The 15,952-nt window shown below is 47.1% G+C and overlaps 1 protein-coding gene across 1 annotated transcript in view; it reads right to left on the bottom strand.

Moving 5' to 3' along the window:
- Positions 1-15,952, bottom strand: part of Dhc98D (Dynein heavy chain at 89D) — a 34,374-nt gene that overhangs the window by 6,660 nt on the left and 11,762 nt on the right. Inside the window, exons 18-36 of the mRNA XM_065866393.2 lie at positions 15,789-15,923; positions 14,099-14,520; positions 13,706-13,901; positions 12,425-12,658; positions 11,932-12,037; positions 11,432-11,552; positions 10,344-11,088; positions 9,761-10,288; positions 9,101-9,259; positions 8,581-8,691; positions 6,916-7,746; positions 6,716-6,808; positions 6,478-6,638; positions 6,067-6,391; positions 4,420-4,608; positions 3,643-4,293; positions 3,434-3,576; positions 3,009-3,373; positions 647-2,952 (exon numbers count right to left, since the gene is read on the bottom strand). Coding sequence (XP_065722465.2) covers positions 647-2,952; positions 3,009-3,373; positions 3,434-3,576; positions 3,643-4,293; positions 4,420-4,608; positions 6,067-6,391; positions 6,478-6,638; positions 6,716-6,808; positions 6,916-7,746; positions 8,581-8,691; positions 9,101-9,259; positions 9,761-10,288; positions 10,344-11,088; positions 11,432-11,552; positions 11,932-12,037; positions 12,425-12,658; positions 13,706-13,901; positions 14,099-14,520; positions 15,789-15,923 — 7,821 coding nt within the window. The remainder of the gene's footprint in view (positions 1-646; positions 2,953-3,008; positions 3,374-3,433; positions 3,577-3,642; positions 4,294-4,419; positions 4,609-6,066; positions 6,392-6,477; positions 6,639-6,715; positions 6,809-6,915; positions 7,747-8,580; positions 8,692-9,100; positions 9,260-9,760; positions 10,289-10,343; positions 11,089-11,431; positions 11,553-11,931; positions 12,038-12,424; positions 12,659-13,705; positions 13,902-14,098; positions 14,521-15,788; positions 15,924-15,952) is intronic.

The following is a 15,952-nucleotide window of genomic DNA, read 5'->3' as shown; positions in this document are numbered from 1 at the left end:
GGTTGTTTATTGTTGTTGGGCCATCGTCAGTTTTGTTGTTGTTGTTGTGCATTTTATAGCACCGTCCACAGAGGAGCAGTAGCAGCAATTTGATAACGGCATCGGAGTTGACGTTGACGTTGAAGATGATGCACCCAAGCGAGCAGCGGGAAAATCGGAAAAGAAAATACAAAAATATGGAAAACATGAACATTAAACAGCGTACGGCTGAACCTCCATTGAGGTTCGAAAGCTGTGCGTTCTGGCCAGTTAAATAACGCTTAAACTATACTTTAAAAGTTGGATGTCCTCGATCTGATCCCTGACTAACATGATATGTAAACTTGGAAGATAAAATGTAATATGGAACACACTTTAAAAATGACATTAACACGTAAAATAATAAAAAAAGAGAAAGGTATTTAGTAAAAAAGTTGAAATAAATTAAATAAAAAACAAAATAAAAATGAAAGATAATTTTTAAAAATTTAAAAATGAAATAAATAAAGTTTGCATGCAAATTGCAAAGATACAAATTGTTCGTAATAAAAGAATGAATACAAGTTCCACGAAAGTAATAAAAAAGCTTTTCACACAAATAGCCAATCCCGTATAGCTCTTAAAAATTCAAAATTTCCTTGCTATTATTAAAGCCAACTCAACCCACCTCCTTCCATTCGGTCAGGAAACGACCAAAGTGGTCTGGTAGGGTGCCAAAAGTCTCTGGGAAATCGAAGGCCAACTTGAGCACATCCTCCCAGCTCTTGTCGCTCAGCCACTTGCACGGATTGGCGCGCTCGCTTTTGGTCAACGCGATGCTGCCCTTGATGAAGAAGTCCAGCTCCGACTGCAGCAGGATGCCATCCCGCTGGGCCAGTTTGGTGGCGATCTGGAAGGAGAAGAGCAGCTTGTGCCGTTCAAAGATGCCCGTGCAACCATAGCAATACACATTCTCCGTCAGCGTTTTAATGATGTTATTCAGCCGCTTGTTGAGACTAGCATCCGGTACAGCTTTTCGCAGGGAGTAAACAAAGACGTCCAAATAGGCGGCCAGGGCATACTGGTACATGCTATTAACCGTAGCCATGTCTGAGAGGGCAAAGAAGAGAACCGCTCCACGTTTGGCCGCCGGACGGTATCCATTTCGCAGCACCTCAATGTCCGCCGCCGTATCCGCTGCCAGTTTCAGCTGCTCCATGACAACGCCCGCCTTGGTCTTGGTATTTTCAAGGGTCTCTATCAGTTCCACATTGTCCAGCATGTTGCCCGTCGAGGTGGAGAGTTCACGGAGCAGTGAGTCCTCCAATTGCTGCAGCAGCTGTTTGTTCTCGCTGGTCTGCGCAATCAGGGATTCGCGTTGGGCCTCCAGATCCGGACGTTCGGTGCCCACCACCACGCTTAGCAGCTGGTCCTCCAATCCTGTCTGGGTCACTGTGTAGTTAATAACCAGCGCTTTGGCATACACAGCCGGGTCAAACTTGGGATTGGAGAACTTGGTGGTTAAGTAGACCCGGAAGCCGGGATCCCAGTCAACCTCCTTGTCACCCAGCATGACGAACTTGCGACCACCCTGAATGCGAATGTTCTTCTGCAGAATGTCGTCAATCACCGGGTCTATATAATCGTCCACATCCTCAAAGAGAACAGGCGTTCCGTACATAATGGCCATCTCCAGCTGCTTAAGGAAGTCAAAGTCGCTGAATGAGAGAACTTTAAGGTTGTTCCGAAACTCCCTCTTGCGGATCCACTGCAGCGCCTGCAACTGTGGATCAATACAGAGCGGGAAGCGGGAGGCGCGCATGGTCAGGATGCCGTTCTGGATGGACAGCTCATCGGGCGGCAGGCCCTCGTTGCTCCACTGTGAGATCTCCACGTCGGTGGTGAGATAGCCGTCGATTTTAAACGGCAGTTGTATAGGAATTCCCAGTGACACGATGTCCTCCAGCCAATCGTCAAAGACCATGGCCTTGCGGAACTCCCAGGTAAAGGCGCCGGTGTAGGCCAAAAACGAGGCACTGATCAGGCACACTCCTACGCTGTCGATGAGCTGCTGTCCCAGGCTGGCCATCTCCTTGCTCCAGCGGATCAATTCCGAGGTCAAACCACTGATCAGCTTGTCAGAGGCAATCAGTCGACGCTCCGCCTGCTGCATCATTTCGGTAAGGGCACGCATCTGCTTCATGGATGTGGCATAGTTCTCATTCAACTGGCTCAGCTTCTCCTCCAGCTTTTGGATCTCCCCGTTCAGATGGTTGAGCAGCTTGATCTGTACGTCTTGTTCTTCCACAAGGAAGTCCAAACGTTCCTTCTTGGGCTTGACCTCTTTGTACACATCGAAGAAGCCCAGGACAGCTCGGACGAATCTAAGTAATCCAGCTCCAGCCACGGAGATCTTGCCCATGTCATCTAGGTTGCCAGTCTTCATGTGCTGTCGGCACTGGGTTATCTGCTTTTGAGTCAACGCTTCGCAATCCATTTCCATCAAGCTCTTTAGGAAGTTCACGTCGCTCATCATTCCTTTTGCACTCTTCCAATTTATCTCCTTGTATCCTTTTAGAATCGCCACACATTCACAAACCACTTGCACGGCGGCCGGTGGCGTGGCGAAGGATCGGATCTCGGTAATCTGCGCCTTCTCGAGCTGTGATAGAGCCAACCTGGCTTCCTCGAGGGCCGGCATCGCCTCAGCCAGGATCTCTTCGGCCTCGTCCTTTTCGATGGCAATCTGTTTGCCTTTGATCTCCACCTCAACGGATTTCTCCGATGCCTCAGCCTTCTTGACGTTGGCCTTTTGTGTGGATGACTCGATGGTGACCAGCATGGCCTCGCACTCCTCTGAGGCGACAGCCACGTTTTTCTTCTGCTCAGTGACAATGATCCGGAGTTCGTCGATTTGCACAGAGGCCTCCTCGATTTTTTTTATACCTTCACCGAGGCGCGATCGCTGTTGGGTAATAAATTTGGCCTTCTCCTCTGGAAAACAAATTTAACAATGTGTAAAACTTTGAATGGATACTTTTTCTACATACCCAACAATCCTCTGTAAGTGTTTATATAGTCGAGATAGTGCTTGGGAGTCACGAAATTGTTGCGTCTCAGTTTGGCCAGATAGTCCTTCGAGTACTGCTGTATGGTAGTGTGCACATGGACCACATGCTCGACGATGGCATCTCGATGAGCGGCCGGAATCAGGTGGTGTTCAGTCAGGAAGAGCTTGGCCACGGCATAAAGAGCCTGCCGAGGCCACGGGAACACCCAGTCAATGTAGGTACTGCCAATGAGACCCGGGAAGTTGCGGCACCGATTTCGCAGCGCATCGCCAGCCGGAGACATGCAAAGGACCACGTGAAGATTTTCCGCACAAGTGCGCAGGAAGTAGCCCCAAACTGCATCTCTGGGGGAGAAAAAACGTTGGGAGTGAGTCATTTATGATGGTTGTTACTCCTCTACTCACTTGGAAGCCGAAACTCCATCCTCTTCGGCGAATTTGCGCACTTGGTTAACAATGCCATCTTTGTCTTCGTCGGCGAACAAGGCTGGCACTTGACCAACCGTCAGGATGTTGTTTATCAACTCAAGGAAACCCTCCTCGGCAACCTGTGAAAAATGGTGATTAGTTCCATTTAGTTTTCAGTATTTTCAAATTTATCAAAAAGACCTCACCTGTGCTCCCGTGAATAAGAACACGACCTTCTTCCGCTTCACACCAGCTATGGTGTACAGGACTTTGAGGTCTTCGCGGAAGGCGGCCTCATTGTAGCCCCGTGAAATGGTGATCTCGAAGACATCGCATTCGGCGGCAAAGGCAGCCAGACGGGTAATGCACTTCTTGCCACTACCTCCGACACCAATGAGCAGCACATGACCACGATTCATGCGCAAGGTGCGATGGACTCTAGTTAAATGCTCCAGACAGTCCTCGAACAGGACCAAAGTCATCTTCTGTTTGCGTTCGCAATATTCCTCAAGGATCTCGGTGAACAGGAAATAAACAGAGTTGTAGTCTAAAAGATCTTCGTACAAACGAGCCTCTGATTCATTGGTAAAGTTTCGGAAATCGCCAAAAAGCAGAGGATCCCGCAGGACATAGTCCTTGAGCGATAGTATCACCTGGGGTGCCTCCTCACCCTCCTCCTCCTCTTCGCCTTCTTCCTCACCGAAATCGTATTCCGCCTTGGACGGTTCGTAGAGCAGGCGAGCCTGTGCCTCAGCTTCCGCCGCGGCTGCATCTATGAATCCATGTTCCTCTTCGAAGGATGGAGGAAAACAATCTGCTACCTCTCCAGCCAGATTACGTCGCACATTTGCTATGTCCTAGAATTGTGAATAATATAATCATGCTAGGACCTTTTCCTTATAATATGTATTTCTATGATTAGTTCTTTCCTTAACTTAATGATTTGGTATCATTTTATTTAAATCGTATTGGGATTTACTTACATTATCGGCTATCAGTCGATCGCATATGATCCTGGTGTACTCGTTGCGCCAGACCCTAATCAGATCCCTCAGATTCTTGAAGCAAGTTGGTTCGATCAGCAGCAGTCCCGCGAAGATGCGGGACAGATCCTTCAGATTGAAAATGTAGTGGAACTTCGATGGGGTCGGTGGCAGGTCCACAATCACCATCTGTGGGTCAGGAAGCAATTAGCATAAGCGAGCCTAACCAGACAATGACCCATGTATCCGGTACACACCACACTCACCCCACACAGACCCCCGGACAAACCTCACACAAATCAATTTTATCTCGACTAGCAATATGCGTTCACAAGGGTTACAGGGAGGACTTGCCACACCCACACGCCCTTTGGGGACATTGCCAAGTTGCTGAATTTACAGCCATTATCGAGTTGCAGCCGCCGCACCAGCAGCGCGCGCTTCTGAGTAACGGCAATTCTATTCAAATAATTCATTTCACTCCATTTCGTGGCGCATTAATATCCTTGCCCCCGAGTGTGTAAAGAAGACATACGAACTAGGAGCTCCTCCTGGAGGATGGTCAAAGAGGGAGGGCAGGTGTGAGTAAATCATTTTTCCCCCCAACATTTTTCGGATATGGAAGGGTCCTAGAAGTAGTTTTCAGCTACCCAGGCTGCTTGTGGCAATTGCGGCGACAAATGCATTTTTATCTGTACGCAATGAAATGCGATAATATTTTAGTGTCAACAATTGTTAAAAGGACCATAAACTAATGCCTCGGTGCCCCGGTGCTCCAATGCCACGCCCACAGCCTGCGAAAAGAGCCATCTCTCTACAGTTCAATACTTGAACATAATCAAATTTCGCTCCGGCCAAGATATTCCACCAGAGATAGGCAAAACGGGCACGGAGCACCAGATACAGATACATCCACATCCACAGCCGGAGGCAGAGGCCCAGATACAGTCAACTAGGCAGCCGTCGAGGCGGGTGACCATTGTGAGTGGAGGAGTGGAGTGGTTTTGGAGTGGAGGGCTGGTGCTGGTGGTGCACGAACGGGTGGGCCGTCTACGGCGACTACGGCACTGAGTTGCACTCGAAAAACCAATGGAGCAGCTACGAGATTGAGAACAAGGACGATGGAGAGGACGAAGCCCGACGTCGTAGTGCATTACAGACCATTGAATAATTTCCATTTCCATTGTACAGCAGGGGATGGGAGGGGGAAAAGGGGGCGTGAGGATTGGGGCGGGGCAAGTGGTGGGCGGCACGGCAAAGCAGATTATGAAAAATTGTCGTTATTTGCATATGTAAATCGAATTTCATAAAATTTGTGAGAGGCCTTAAAGCATTATACAGGAATTGATTTCTTCTACTGAATTTCCACTGAATGCAGTCAAGGTGTTCTTTGATATAGGAATAAATTCAACGAAAGCCAGATAAATATATGCAATGAAAAATGTCTATATGGGTGTCACAGAAATATCTAAAATATCAGTGAATGTCACAACAAATAATTTTCTTATCGTTTCAAAATTTAGATTGTTAAAGAGTGGTTGGTGTATACCAGTGGATTTAAATTATCGTTTGTTTAAAGTATAAAACTGAACTGCTTTTTTAAATATTTTAAATTAAGTAATTAATAAGAACAAAATACCCACATACCTTAAAAAGTTTCAGTGTCATATGGACAATCATGTCGGCTATCATCATATACTGTTCCTGGAACTTGACGTATTTCATGTGGCCCTTAAAGATGGAGGAGTATATCTGGATGAGGGACTCATCGTTGGGGAATATGATGTTGTAGGTGGAGAACATGCTGATAAACCGCGGATCCACCTCGTTCCTACCGCCACCCGCCGTTCCCATGGCTGCGTAGAAGGTTAGGTCCTTAAACTTCTTCCAGTTGAGATCCTTGTCGCGGTCGTACATTCCGCCGCGTTCGAAGAATAGCTTTAGCAGGGCAATTGGCTGCTGAGTGCCGTATCTGTGGGGGAGGGAAAACGGGAAAACAGGATATGGAACCGGGGTTCGTCACTCTATCACTTCTGCCACATAACGACGCGAACTCACTCATCCACCTGCGGCATGTTCATGTCATCAATAAAGCAGGCAATTCTCTTGCCCATCGGTGGCCCGTACGTATCCTTGGTGCGTTTCTCCACGGCCGCCTCCAGGGTGTGCTGCACATCCAGCGACGAGGTTCTCGATGAAAAATTAATATTGAGTATGACCTGAAAGGGATGCGAAAAGGATGGGGTCGCCATGTTAGCCGGGAACGCGACGTTTGTCAGAGAGATTTTTCAATTACGTTGACACTCGGATTGAGATTGCGCAAATATTGCATGATGGTGGCCGTCTTTGATGTACCAGCCTCGCCCACAAGCAGAACGGGTCGTTTGATCTGGGTGTTGGGGGAGAAATGGAACCGAAATAGGGGCAAACATTAATAAAGCATATCCCGGAAGCTGGGAGTAATGACATCCCCAAACATCCCGGCGCCACACTTACCTCGCTCATCAGGCTCAAAGTTCGATTCGTTCGCGTGTTGTCCACCGTGGGCACCAGGATCTCGCTGAACTTCACCTGGGGGTCATGCGTGTACGGCAGCACCACCCATTCCCAAGCCTTCCAAACGTTATCCTTGACGTCCCAAAAGTAATCGTACAGCGTGGGCTTGCTCTGTGGGAACTGTCCCCCGGAAGCGGGATTCTCCGGCGTGTCCTGGACCAGCGGGAAACCGGAAATGCGCTTCATATACTCATCGAAGACCGGTTGATGCTTCTCCACCAGACAGGCGCCCATGGAGCCGTAAACGGCCTGCAGGAAACAGCACTCCAGGCTGTCCGTATTGTAGGACTGCGCCACTGGCTCATCGTAGTTCTTGCTGTCCATCACGAAGTTGGGCAGCAAAGCGTCGTACAGGTTGCAGAACTGCGTGACCATGTTGAGGTCCGTCTGCATGATTACCAGCTTTAGGGGATTGCCCTGAGTAGTGCCATCCAGACCCTCCAGAATAAAGGCTATCGACTGTGTAATGATCTTCTCGAAGAAATCGTTCAGGAGTTCCCGCTGAGGTTCCGGCCGGGTGAGAACCCATCGCTGCCAGTAAGGACTGTAGCGCAGATTCTTCGGATCCACGTACACCATTCCTGCACGGGACACTGTGGCCGGAGAGGCGTAGTTCAGGTTGCCCACCTCGAAGAGCAGGGCACAGTAGTTCTCCAGACGGATGCGCTCGCCGTTCGCCAGCGTCAGCAGCTTGTTATCATCCATCACTGAGTTCATGTTCTCGATCCACAGGGCATCCACATCGCCATCGAAGCAGGCATAGCGCCGCTCCTGTCGGTGGGTTGGTATTGGGTTGCATTAGCCTAAGTGCGTTACTCAACGCCTGTCACCGGAGTTCTCGTCGCCACAACGCCCCAGTCAGCTTACCACCCAGGAATGATTACTCTGCAGAGCCGAATGCATGTGCTTGGATGCGAAAATCAGCAGGGAATAGCTCGGTAAAAAATAGACGCAAATCGTATGGAAATCTTTTTGAAAATTACCCTACAAAAATTAGTTTATGCAAAAGTTGCAGATGTATACCAGTTATTTTAAAATTATCAAATTTGTTTAAGTTGTGCAAGATATTTAAATTACGTTTATCAATTAGAGGTAAATTTTGGAAAACAAATATAGGTATTTTTATCCCAATAGAAAAAAAAAGAGTTTGACCAGTAAGTATACAAATTAAAAAAAATATCTATTATACAAGATTAATTTATATTATAAAGTACCATATAAAATGACTTTATGAAGTTTATATAAAAAATAAATATTATAAAACAATTTTATATTAAAACATGTTTTGTTTTTAAAGAAAATACAAAATATTAAAAATCATATGGACTTGGAATTTTTTCTGAATCACATATGCCCTATGCTGGTTTGTTATGCAATCCCGGCTTATTACTGTATGAACGCGATTTCCGCATGAATGATGCGGTGCAACCACCAAGCACCTGCATTTGAGCCCGAACGCGAAATGACATTGAGCGTGGTCGTTGTCGGATGCGGATTCGCTGATGCTGCACTTTAATTCCCAACGGGTTGGCGCCCGCACCTGCCCAGGTGTTTGGCACCGGAGCCACCCTAATCCCACCCCATAAAAAATCTCCCCTCACGTACCTCGCGCTCGATGGGCTTATTCATTTCACGGAATATATTTGAAAACAATCCATCAATCCAATCCCTCGTTTCCATATCCAGAAAGCCGTATAATTCAATCACAGAACATGCCTGCAAAAGATAAACATAGAATATGTGACGATGGACATACTTGCATGTGGTCCAATAATACTTGATTAAAGATCAATGTACGAATGTTTTGGGTGACTTTGGACCAAAGTTCGATTGCTTCGTAATGGCAGTATCAATGTTTTTTCAATATTGCTTCAAGTAATTACAGTCCATGCAATTGAACAATTTCACAAGCACTTAACAACTCAGATTTGCCAAAGCGAAATGCGAAAAACAGAGAGAACTGCAATTTGAAGACAGGACGAGGCCAAAGGACATGCACCAAAGCTCATAAAGGGCGGAGGAAACTAAATGTGCTCGCAAGGGGAGGCAATTTGTGCGCCTGCCTGAATTTAGGTTTACGGAATGGGATAGGATGGGATGGGATGGGTGCCAGAGGTCCACTTACCTTGGGGTTAAGCACAAGGCACTTGGTGGGCAGGCCCATGTGGGTCTGCGCCTTGACCAGGGCATTTATGACGACAGTTTTCCCGCCACCTGTTGGGCCCACCAACATGGTCGAGTGCCGGGTCATCATGGTCTCGTACATTTGCACCACTTTGTCCTCCTGCCAGCCAGTCCGCCAGTCAGCCAGGGTTTTTTGCCAAAGGACGTAGAAGGCGTGGCCATCGTTGGGATTTAGTTGTCATAAATGATGTTGGCCGAGCACCCGGGTGACGTCGCATGTCCAACAGTTGTCCATTTCCGGCAGGAGGTGGCCGACATTTGCGCAACATTTTGTTTGATGAAAGTGGCAAGGATTTTTGCCAGGAGTAGAGTTCGAGTATAGCGTGGATGGAGGAGAGAACAAGAAATGGAAAATTGTATTAGTGAAAATTGTCGGCAGTTGGAGGGAGGAGCAAAGTTGGAAATTGGAAATGGGACGGGGCTCCTTCGAAGCATGGGTAAAATGCTTTGTAACATTTCCTTCATTTGCGATTATGCGACATGGCGCAATTTACAAAGTGTCAAAGTGATGGTCGCCAGGAGAGTGACACGGCTGACTGTGTTGGGTTGTTGCCTCTGTCAACACGGCAGTGACGGGGCAAAAACTTGTGGACGGACGCACCTGATCGGGTAGCAGAATGTAGCCATCGTTGACCAGGACATGACGCGTGGCAGCATTAAAGTCCGGATAACCAATGCGAGGACAATCGATGCCCGGAAACAGATCCTTGATGAGTCCCAGGAACAGTGGCACATCCTCGAACACAAACTTCGGAAAGTTCATGTCACGCAGCACTCGCATAAGGACCACCGCCTCTGGCAGATCCTCCGATTGGCGCTTCATCACTCCAGCCATTCGCAGAACGGAATTCAGGGATCTCAAACCCCAATCATAGTGGCACTGCTTCGAAAGCTGCGCCTGCGCCAGGGAATACAGTACGGTCATCTTTTTGGCCAGCACTTTGGCGGTGAGGAAGCCATCGGAGAATAGGGAGATCAGGCAAATCAACTCCAGATCGGGTTTGATACAAGTCACAGGCCGGAACAAGGCCTTCACAGATTCTGGCAGCTCCGTGCGGCCAGCGTAGCCAGGATTCATGGTCACAAACACACCACATTTCGGATCCAGATGGATCTCAACGCCTTCAAACTGAAAAGCAAGAGTATTAAAATGAGTTAGAGACCTGAATTCTAAAACTACATACCACAAAGCGATCCAGTTTTCTTATCAAACCATTCCTGATGGTCTGCAACTGCGTGGATATCACACTAAGTACTGATATGTCAATCCGGTTAAACTCATCAAAGCAACCCCAAGCACCGCACTGGACCAAACCGGAGAGTATAGTGCCCACTGCCCGGTAGTCCATGCCCTCGCCGCAGTTGGTGACCACACAGAGGAGTCCCATGGCCTTGGCCAGATCCTTGACCGTCTCGGTTTTGCCCGTTCCAGCGGGACCAGCCGGAGCACCGCCCAGATTCATGAGCAGCGCCTGTGTGATGGTCAGGTAGATACGATCCGTGAGGGGTGTGATAACCAGGCGACCATTGAGACCCATGTACTCGTAACCAAAGTCGAAGCTTCCGGAGCATTGGAGGACATGCAGGTTGTCATAGAACTTGACCCAGTAGAAACGCAGCTGGCTCTCCCAACTAAATTCGGTGGCATCCAGGACATTATCCCTGACAAAGTTGTCAATAATATCCCTCGCATGGACATCGACTGTGCACTGAGCCTTGAACTTGAGACGATCGTTCCGGGAAAGATTTGAACGCACCTTGAGGACCAGCTCCTCGATCTGGTAGTTGTTCTTGCCCAGGAAATCCTTCATGGCCCTCATATTACCGTGATTTTGTGCCTGGTCAAAGGCCTCCTCCACCTCGGCTGTCCACCAGACTTGACTCGCCGCCAATCCCACCATGCCCTGGTAGTTCATTAGCCAGTCGGGCCTGCGGACACAACAAAGTGGAAATCGAAAGTGCCCAATGACTGTCAATTTAATACAATTGGCCATAAATATCCCCGGCCATGCGCCCCACGGCTTAAACAAAATAATAAATCGCGCGAAATGACAAAATTATACAGTTCCAGTGGGAGTGGAGAGAAGGAGTCGTCGGAGTCGACTTCCCGCAATGTAAATCGCCGGCCATAAAAGGAATTGGCTGCCGAAGTGTCACTCTGGTACCAGGGGTGACTTCCTGCCCCCTTCCCCCGAAGAATGCGAAAAGGAAGCGGAAGGACAGCACAGGAGGCATAAAATATGTTTTATGCCCAGCTGACGGTAGCACTTACCTTGAAATTTGCAGATCTGTGCCAAAGTCGTAGATGGCCGTCTTGTTTATGAAGCGGTTGGAGCGGCGCATTTCATCCAGGACATCGTTCATCCAGTACTCCACGCGTCCCACTGCCCGGGCTGTATTTCATCCCCCCGCAGGAAGAGATGATGGGAAGAAGGGAAACGAAAAGAAAAGACAATAACCGCATAAATAAACCCCAGTTGCCAATATCAATAAGTGTTATACAACAAACAATAAAGCAACAACAATGGCAATGAGAACTGAGGATGTGCCCATGCCCATCCCCATCCCCAGTCCCCATCCCGATGAGGATTTCGATGCCGATGCCAACTGCGACTGGCTTCAAATTAATTAAAAGAAATTGGCCAGCCGGCAGCCAGCAGACAATATTGCCATAAAAAAGTTCAATTTTAAAATTGGCAATCAGTGCGTTGATGCTGGATTGTCCAGGATCCGTTTCCCGAATCGAATGGAGCGGACCAGAGCAGTACCTACCGGAATGGCGGAACTCCATGACCTCGCCCTCGCTGGAAATCATGCCGGTAACAATCGTCTGGCTTCCCTCCTTGACCAAACGCAGCGACTTGATATTGTCGTACATCTGAAAATTGCAAAATCAATGCAAACGGATAGGGGGCCGGGGCCGAAAAAGAAAGAAAAAATATATACGTATTATTTATAAGCCAAATAAATTCATAAAAATTTACCACGGCTCAAGCGTCTCATGCATGTGTTGCAGAAATTGGCGTAATTTCCGCACATGGACATTGGCCAGAACGAATAAACAGTGACATTAACTTTTATGGCAAGACTCTCCACATATATATATATACACACGCCCCGTTGTACATAAAAATAATGTCACTGGCAGTTTGGCGAATCTGTTGTTGTCACCACCAACCAGGGCAACACCACCACCAACGCCCACCAACTTGAAGCCGGGTGAAGCCCCAATACCAAATACCAAAATAACCCACCCGATACCCACCTTAATGATGTGGTTCTGCACTGCAGATGGCTCACTGCTGCCCAGGATGGAGAGCAGCTCATCGGTGGATATGAAATAGAAACGCGGAAAAATGCGACGCTTCGAGTCCAAATATTCGTTTAACGACTTCTGACAATTTTCCAAGCCAATGCCCAGGCCCTGTATTTCCACTAAGCGACCGGGTATTGTACAGAATGGCACCACTAACGGATTTTTGGCACAATCGACCATGATCTGCAATGGAAGAGGAAGAAGATGTAGCCAGGAAGCAGAAACCAGAAAGCAGAAAGCGGCATCGCCAGTCGGGGCAGTAAATTATTATGAAAAGCAATGAGCGCAACGACCAACCCAAATACAATCAAACATATTAGAGGAAAGTGGCAGAGGTCCAATGGATGATATATGGTATTTCGTATACTCTATTCGGTGTGTTTCTTTGGTATAGGTATGGGTAGGTTAGGACTTAAAGCTAATACTATAATGATAATGATAGTTTAATAAAAATTCAATGAAATATTAACACAAATTAAAAAGATCCACTTACAAAACTTATTTGAAAACTTAACATCTAAAGGTCCTTAGCAACTAATGGAATATTTATGCAATTTTCAAATAACAAATGGCTAAAGAAACTCCTAATAACACTTCAAGTTTATAAAGCAATTTTAGTCTTTCAAGAGGCACTACAATTTAAGGATCTCAAGTCGGTCAAGCCAAATAAGAGGCCATCTCATCGAGAGTGTATGGAACTTAACACGAATGTCGAGAGCAAATCAAAATAATAAATCATTTCACAAATGGCATCAAATATGGCGGCAAATGTTGCAAATGAAACGTAAGGCAAACGAAGGAGCGAAGGAATCCAGTGGCTGGCAAGGTTAAGTGAAGTTAAGCGCCAAACACAAACACAAATCTATCCCCATAGGAGAAAGGAGAAAGCGGCTGGCAGTAGTAGTGGAAGGTGAAAGTGCTTGGCATTTGTAAACACTGCTCCGGCTTACGTTGCGTATGTGTAATGTGAATTTGCTGCTGCTCCAGCTCCTGGGATATCCTGGCATATACCGATGTGTGTGGGGCTACACAATTACGCATACACAATAGCAGTCGTTTGCATGCGTATTATGTTTACCGTTAAGTAAGGAGTCGCCATATTGTCGGCACACATTAAATCAACCCAAATAAATTGTAGCCAGATACTAAGTGGGCCGCTTTCGGGGCCAAACATCCAAATAACCCAATAACCAAATAACCAGAACAGGGAAATAGCATAGGATTACTCACTCTGCGATATGACTTGTCAATGTCATCGAATTTCCGAGCCTCCTCCGGCAACTGGGTGCGAATGTCTCCGCCAATGAATATGCCCTCCAGGTAGAGCCACTTCCTCTGTACCACCAGCCACTCGTCGATGATCTCCGAGATGAGGGCCAGGGTGCGCTCCCACTTGTTCACCGTCTCCAGGAACGGGCCAATAAACCTGTTAAATAGGGTTAACAATATATTGAGTTAATTAAATTCTGTCGTAGTAAGTAATTTTGTATTAGGGTGAAGACATACAGTATTGTAATAGAATTGATCATCTGCAAATATTCTAGGCAGAAATATATGTTATAATATTATACAAATAATCACTTGTGAATACTCAGTTCTATAGATAAATTATAAGACACTTACTGACTGGCCCCCATCGACTGCAGGTTCATGGCATTGTCCTCGAGTATCTGCATGATTTCATCGACAGGTCCCAGCACCCAGCCCCGATCGTCCGATCCCTTGTAGTGCTTGAAAGTTTTGAAGGCCATCGTCGCCCAGGTTTCGATGACAGCCTGGACACCCCGTTCGATTTGCAGCTCCTTGATGGCATTGGTCAGGATCTGCTCGGCAATCTCCTGGTACTTGTGCAGCTGCATGGCGAACATGTTCTCCAGGGTAAAACGGGCTGGTGACATGTCGAAGTACTGGCCCGTCTTCTCCATCAACTGCAGCCAATGTCGCTCCCTGAGGGCCTCGTGTTTGAGGCTAACCATCAGTGGTACGGTGCCCTTGAACTGCTTCATGTGAATCTCCAGTTGGACACCAACTGGCAGAGTGCGCACCTGGAAACGGAAAGTTACGGTTGGTTAGTTAGTTTTGGGTGGAGAACGGCGGATGGCGGGATGGTTAGTTAGCTGACTGAAAATCAGCTGAAACAATAGTGTGGTTGTTGCCTGTGGTTGTCCCCATTGAATTATGACGAACGCGCGTCCTGCGGCCGGTGGTTTTTGGTCTCGGTTATGTTTTAGCTACACAAGCGCCCATCCCGTTGCTGTTGGCCAAAAAGCGCATTCTGTTTGCATGCCGGGCTGCTGTCCGTTTGTTTGCACATGCAAAATGCATGGCACTCCGGACCATTCAGGACATAAATTGAAATAGCAACAACAGGAGCAGCTATACAGCAACACTGTCAACAAGTCGATGGCCAGGACGAGGGATTCAATAGAGGAAGGGTTGTTGGTGGTGGGGCAGACGTCGACATGGACAGCCCGCTGGCATTTTAATTATTTTCAATATTGAACAAATTGATTTACATTTTAGGACGCTGATTATGTAGAGCCTTTCAGTAGTTTGTGCTTTAGGGCCTGGCATCCAAAATTATGCACGATAAAACTGCATTAAAATATAGTATGTGCGTGTCGAATGATTATATTCAAATTTGTTTGCACCCCCCAAACGCTATTTATATTAATCGCGGTGCTTTTGAAATATTTGCCATACTAATCTCTCGGCCGGAGTTATGATGGTTACAGCTACATACATATACTACCTAGAGTTTTCACCCATTTCTTTACGCCCACGGACACGCCCACTTCATTTGTATGGGCGAATGGGCGGAAAAGTTTTGGCTGCAACAAACTTTTGGCCCCGGCCAGCGAAATTCCTCAAAAACTTGTTAGTGAAGTAAATAAATCAATTTGTCATAATCAGTTTAGGTGCAAAATTTTGTCGCTGCAAGGCGTGGCCAGAAAATTCCCATTTCTTGTTTAACTAAAGCTCGTAAAACCATAGGTATAAGAAAAGAAAATACCCAGTAGGTCAAACGAGATGATTTGAATTGTTCTTCGATTTGGTTAACTTTGGAAAGCCAACCATCTGGAAACTCTAGTTTTTTATAATATTCCGAGATTTTTCCTTTAGTTATTCGAATAGCCGGACATGCTTGAGCATAAAAATGGCATCATAAGACGCCCCTTTCACAGTGAGTTCACAGTTCAAAAGTATTTTGCTTTTGTTGTTCCGAGGCGTCCTGTAATTTTATGAAAATCCAAGCAGGCCGAAAAACTTTGTTTAATTGGCAAAGTTTGCCGCGCCCCGGAGAAAAGCTTACCGCCTTGGTCAATTTCCGGAACTCCTTCAGATAGCTCTCAACGCCCTCGGTCAGTACGTTGGGATCCAGATCGGCCCACAAGGTCTTGCCCCAGCCCTCGCGAGCGAATTTCTGTGCCTTGTAGAGTCTGTAAAGCTGAAAGTGAAAGGGGGACGTTTTGGAAT

The sequence above is a fragment of the Drosophila suzukii genome, chromosome 3 (assembly GCF_043229965.1).
Source record: "Drosophila suzukii chromosome 3, CBGP_Dsuzu_IsoJpt1.0, whole genome shotgun sequence".
NCBI classification, from domain to species: domain Eukaryota; kingdom Metazoa; phylum Arthropoda; class Insecta; order Diptera; family Drosophilidae; genus Drosophila; species Drosophila suzukii.
The sequence above is the reverse complement of the archived record's forward strand: the minus strand, read 5'-3'. Positions and strand labels throughout refer to the sequence as shown.